Source organism: Aricia agestis, chromosome 16 (assembly GCF_905147365.1).
Source record: "Aricia agestis chromosome 16, ilAriAges1.1, whole genome shotgun sequence".
NCBI lineage: Eukaryota > Metazoa > Arthropoda > Insecta > Lepidoptera > Lycaenidae > Aricia > Aricia agestis.
Genome location: NC_056421.1, coordinates 14,540,189 through 14,546,336, shown reverse-complemented (window position 1 = coordinate 14,546,336; position 6,148 = coordinate 14,540,189). Strand labels below are relative to the sequence as shown.

At 39.1% G+C, this 6,148-nt stretch overlaps 1 protein-coding gene across 1 annotated transcript; it reads left to right on the top strand.

Annotated features, from left to right (window-relative positions):
• Positions 1-6,148, top strand: LOC121735062. The gene is made up of 5 exons (XM_042125729.1): positions 1-614; positions 948-1,190; positions 2,299-2,415; positions 5,726-5,833; positions 5,995-6,148. Exons 1-5 carry the CDS (start codon positions 1-3, stop codon positions 6,146-6,148), a joined length of 1,236 nt encoding a protein of 411 aa, XP_041981663.1.

Below are 6,148 nucleotides of genomic sequence, written 5' to 3'. Positions count from 1 at the left end.
ATGTGCACGGTATGTGCCGTGTCATGCAGTCAAGCCAGTGGAAGCCAAGAACAGCTGACCACCACACTGTATCCTGTCAACAAGACTTTTGACCTCAGACAGCAGGAGACCAACCTCTTCCACAAACACACACGCAAAGAAAACAATCACGTCCAACCAATATTGGAAGAACAACAAAAAAATAAAATTGACACTAAAAGTGATTTGAATCAACCCAACGAAGGGATGACAGAGTTATCTAAAGAAAAACCAAAAAATAAAGATACGGAACAAAATGAAAACACTGAAGAAAGCGAAGAAATCGCTATATCTGATAATCAGAAAGATGATGAACAAAAATCCCATGTCAAAAGCAACACAGGAGTTAAAAACGAAGTAACAACGTGGTCATTGGAGACGAATTATTCACAAGACGAGAAGGATAGTGAGAAAGACTTTAAAGAGGAGCAGAAGAAGGTTATAAAGGAGTTTAAAGAAGAACAGAAGAAGATCATAAAGGAGTTCAGACCGAGCCCACACCTGGGCAGCTTCTACGACGAGGACGCGTTTGCGCTGACCACACAGGCGTCTGTCGTACCCTGGAGCCCGTATACGAAGCCGCCAGGTTTCATAAGGTATTTAATATTTACCAAACCACTCATTGATAAGGAAGAAAAAATTCTAATTTGCATTAGGTCTCTTCCATTCGCAGACGAATGTGTTATCCCGTTTGCTCGCTTGCCCCTTTATTTTATTAAAAAAAAAAAACAAGTTAATGGCCGTTTTTTCAGGTCTTAGATGACTGGCATTTTGTATAAAATTAATTTATTACAAAATTGAATAAGCATACGCTCATTTTGGGTAACTTTGACTTGCGGTTTATCGTGGTTCAAAGTTACCCAAAATGACTGTAAGAAAATGGCGAATAACATTTGCAAATTCTCCTAACAACATTTATTTTTCTCCAGGTCTCCCCAAGACTTCTACAAGCTGAACTACAAGAAACCCATCGACGCGCCGTACAAGTTCGAGACCGCAGTCTACCCCGACCCCACGTATTGGAAGCACGGCCTGGAGTCCAAGCCCACCGACCCAGTGCCGGTGAGGACCCCAGCAGGGGGTCTCTACAGGTCCCCAGATGTGTTCAAAGACACCAGTCAGGAGTATGGACTGTATAAGGAAGAAGGGAAAGCGACCTCGCATAAGAAAGCGTAAGTTTAACGTCTAAGCGTCGAAACTACTAATAACAAGTTACTACAGTTATTGGTGTGTTTCCTCTTTGGACATCTCTTTTTTTAATTATCTTTTACTCTTAGATAGAGGGTAAATGCTCCTAAGCAAATGGAATTTCTCTTGCTCTACTTTATGATGATGCCCTAAATGTAGATGATTTGATTTTGATTTCATTATTATGCATGATAATGAAATCAAAATCAAATCATCTACATTTAGGGCATCAGGGGCCCATATCACAAATACCAATTCTACCTCTACTTGTTATCGCGACAAAATATAGTTTCTACTAAATATATTGTATATTCGCGGACATCTTCTAATTAAATATTATGTCAGACTCTGTAATCTAGCATACATAATATACAGAAAAAGCTAATAATGAAACAGGAACAAAAAGCGGCGAAGCTCTCTCAGCGGCCTTTCACTCTGATGTGAATAATTACGCGTGGTAATGTAATACACGTAATAACTGTCCTCTGTTGCTCGTCACATGTCTAGACTACACTAGACACTAGACAGATCATCTAGGTTTCTAAAAAACTGTACTTTTATTGTATGTAGAGTAACGATGAATTGTCTTAAAACAATAATCAGGCACGACTGCCGCACTCAGAGACATTTAATGACGATTAAACTTGAATTTAATGAAGAGTTTGACAGATGTATGGGGCTATGTCAAAGTCTTCATTTGATTACAGTTAAGTAATTAATATTCGTCTCTGAATGCGGTATAAATAGCATAATATTATTATTGAAGATAAGTATAGCTATACGTGTGCAACATGTTGCCGCACTTCCTCTGAAAATATCCTTGTTTGAGGAAGATCCCGGCCCCCGGTAATTGTTCATTTTGCACGACTAGCCTATTTAATCTATCCACGTTAACTATGACAACCGCTCTGAGCTGAGTATATAAAACACAATACATAGACGAGTCAATGCAAAAGAAACCATGTAATCCTAACTCTTGATATTAGTAAGACATTTTTGGGGGTGGAGTTTTTGACCTTACACTTTTACTTGTCCATATATGTGTCCGTCCTTTATATTGGTTATTTTATGCTCTACTCCTTGTGTTTCCAGGGTAAGTCCCTGGAAGAGTTTCCTGCAGCTGGCATCAGCGCTGCTCCCGGTGGGGCTGATCGTGTCCGCGCTCACCCCGAGCGTCATCACCCTGCAGTCCACAGACAACACACCCTAGTAAGTTACCATTGCGTAGTTGTATATGCCAAGAAATACCCTAAACTGACACTTGGTAGTATCCAATTGTCAGTTTAGGGTATTTCTTGGCACTCGGATGACAGAAATATAAAGCGGCCTATCTACACGGGCCCATAGACAAGCAATTGTATTGCGCATTATCACGTTTTGCGTAATATTATTGACCGTCTAGGGTTGATTTTGACAACGCGCCTTCAATTTAATTGTCAAATAAACTATTCAATATCTAATTGAAGCGTGATATTGCACAATACTCTAGACTCTAGGGGCCGGGTAAGTTAAGAGCCCATATGACCCTAACTTGACTACATACATTCAACCTAGATCTCAAAATCTGTAAGGTCTAGAAAACTGATTTTTTGACACATGTAACTTTAGTTCATAAAGATTAAACGCTCAAGACGAAAACACTATTACTCAAAAAATGCTCGATAGTTTCTTTTTTATAAAAAACCTTGTTTTAGACACATTTTTGCTTGGATCTTCGAAGTTTGCTGTCTTTTCTTTAATATTTTTTAATATCTAAAAAGGTATTGATAAAACCTAAATTTGCTCAAAACACTTTTTTCATAATCATTATAGTTCGTCTTTTATTCAAGTAAAACTAACTCGGCGATGATTCCGCGCCGTCCTTTTTCACCTGGCATATGAAAGACGGGCGTGAGTGTGAAGAGAGAAGGACGATGTTTGATTTTTAGAGTCAGGTGAGCTCTTAACGCTTTATAAACAAGTGCAAGTGATGACGAAAGTGTAGGGAGAGCATGTTCGTCTTTAATGCCATGATCAAGGTCCACTGAGCATGCTATAGCTTTGAAATCTATGAATGGCTGTCAATATTATGAATGCACCTTAAGGACTGAATATTTGATTGTCATTTGTTACCATCGATTGTTGTTAAATAAGTTTGACATGTTTATCTGTGTGTCTATTCATGACATCGTGACTTTCAAACGGATGAACCGATTTTGATTATCTTTTTGTTTGAAAGATGACACAATCGAAAGTATTCTTAACTGTAATTCATCATCAACAGCTCTAGCCTCCATAACTTGTGTGTGCTAAAGGCTTTAAAAACAACTATGTCTTCCAGTGATGATTTTCATAATTCTATTAGCTTCCCCGGCACAAATCAGATGTGTAAGATTAATCTATATATATAAAACTCAAAGGTGACTAACTGACTGATTGACATAGTGATCTATTAACGCACAGCCCAAACCACTGGACGGATCGGGCTGAAATTTGGCATGCAGGTAGATGTTATGACGTAGGCATCCGCTAATAAAGGATTTTGATAAATTCCAACCCCAAGGGGTTCACATAGGGGATGAAAGTTTGTATATAATAATACTTCTTAACGCGAGCGAAGCCGCGGGCAAAAGCTCGTTCTAGCATAATAATAATAAATATCAGCTCGCACTTAACGACCTAGGTTCTTCCTGGTTGTAAAGAGTTAAGAGATACTCTATGTAATAGGATATACTATCTACATTATTATAATATCACTTCCTTAACTATAATGTATTTAAAATTGATATCCATGCTTTTTCCGGCCCAAGAATCACTTTCAATTGAAATAGAATACAAAATATTTCCGTACCCCGCGGCCATTTTGGATGATATGTCAATTGATAGCCTTTCTGTTTCCCGCTTTGTTCAGCACCGGTTGCCCAATCTCAACAGAACAAACAATTAAAAGCCAAGGTTTATCGCCAATCTGAACGTGAGAAAATATCGATAGCGTACTGTATAGGTTACCATGTCGGAACTACAATAGTTAGTTATAGATTGTATACATTGTATTATATTATGTGTACGCCTCCGTGGTCCAGTGGTTTATAGCGTGGCTCTTGACTCGGGCGTCGTGTGTTCGATTCCCGCATTGGAAACATGTTATTTCCAAGTTTGATTAGGAAAATGCAGGCTGATCACCTGATTTTCTGACAACTAAGATGATTAATGCGTCGGATAGGCATGTAAAAAGTCGGTCCAGCGCCTCATCTCTCGCCAGTCGTGTCGTGTGGGTTATGAGAATAAAGGAATAGAGAGTGCTCTTATGTACAGCGCATATACTTGGGCACTATACAATTACTCCTGCGTAACTGGCCCGGTTTCAATAAAACCGGCCACCGTCACCGAAACCGGTGTGGGAGTTATTATCTTCTCGTATGACGTGGCGCGGTTTACAGATATTTTGACGAGGTATATGCCCTCATTCGTACCTATATAGTATAAACAATGGAAATAAGATTTCATTCAATGGCCGCACATAAGTTTTAATTAATTATTAAGGAAGATAGACACAACAAAATAAAAGATACAAAACATAAATTAAGTATTGTTTATACTCAATAACCCCTCTCCTTCTTGGACCACACCTGAAAGAATGCAAATTATAATAAATGACTTACTAAATTCCTTCTGTGTGTGAACAAAGGCTGTCATCGTTCTAACAGTAAATCATCACTCTTACTGATACCATCTCCTCATCTCTGTTAACAGATATTTAATGGTGACCATTCCTAGTGGCCAACTTGTGCCACTATCGTGTTATATAACACAACACGACGACATAACTCCTCGGTGATTTGACACGAAGCACATAGAAAGCACGGGAAAATCAAGTCTGTGTTTAAAAATTGTCGTGTTTTAGTGCAATATAATATTATATTAAAACACATTATAATATGCACATATATCAATGTCTAAGGCCGGCAAAGCACCTGTAGCTCTTCTAATAGGTAGTTGCTTTCCATCAGGTGACCCGTTTGCTCGTTTGCCTCCTAATTTTATAAAAAAAATCATGTGCATTTATAATGAAGTGCATAATGCATATTTAGTTCCAAATATTGATATCGGAACTAGAGTAATAGTTAATGCCCGCAATTTCGCTTCGACAAAACTCGTACGGAAATTTTCCGGGTACGAAATTATCCTATGTCCTTTCCCGGGTTTCAATATAATATTATCTCCATACCAAGATTTATCCAAATGAGTTCTGCAGTTTAAGCTAAAAGAGTAACAGACAGACATTATTTTTAAATTTACAATAAAATTAGTATGGACAACTACCTCTCACAAAAAAGAGGGGTGTAATAAGTTTGAAGTGTCTGGGGCATCATATAAAAATAGACATCGATCACCCGTTTGGATAATACAAACGGGTCTAAGATCGATTTTTATTTTCTTTTTTTTTTATTATTAAGCTTCATCATCATCTATATCTACGTTTCAAACGTTACATCTACGTCTTCCTGCTAATTCACACATGAATCCCCCAACGTTCCAGCTACGGCAACCGCATCACTCGCCGGGTGGAGGGCTTGAAGCCGCTGCCCGTCATCAGCGAGAGCTGCAAGCGGCGGCTGCTGTGCGAGCTGCACGCCCCACGACACAGGTGGGCTTGGACAAAATTTCTAACCCAAAACAATACTACGTGATACTAATGCTATACTCAAATGATTAAAAATAATAATAAATACTTTTTATACGAATGGAGTGCAAGATGTATCTATCGTGTAATGACTTTCCTAACTAATCACATTATTTCTGTTTCAGCAACCAAACCCCCACCACGGGCCACAAGCACTGCTACAAGCTGCAGTGCGAGGACCCCGCTGCCATGATGACAGTGCTGCGCTTCCTGCTGACACACCGACCGCCTGGTACACCTGCTGGGAGTCCACCTGGCGGTGTGATACCCCTGGGTTAA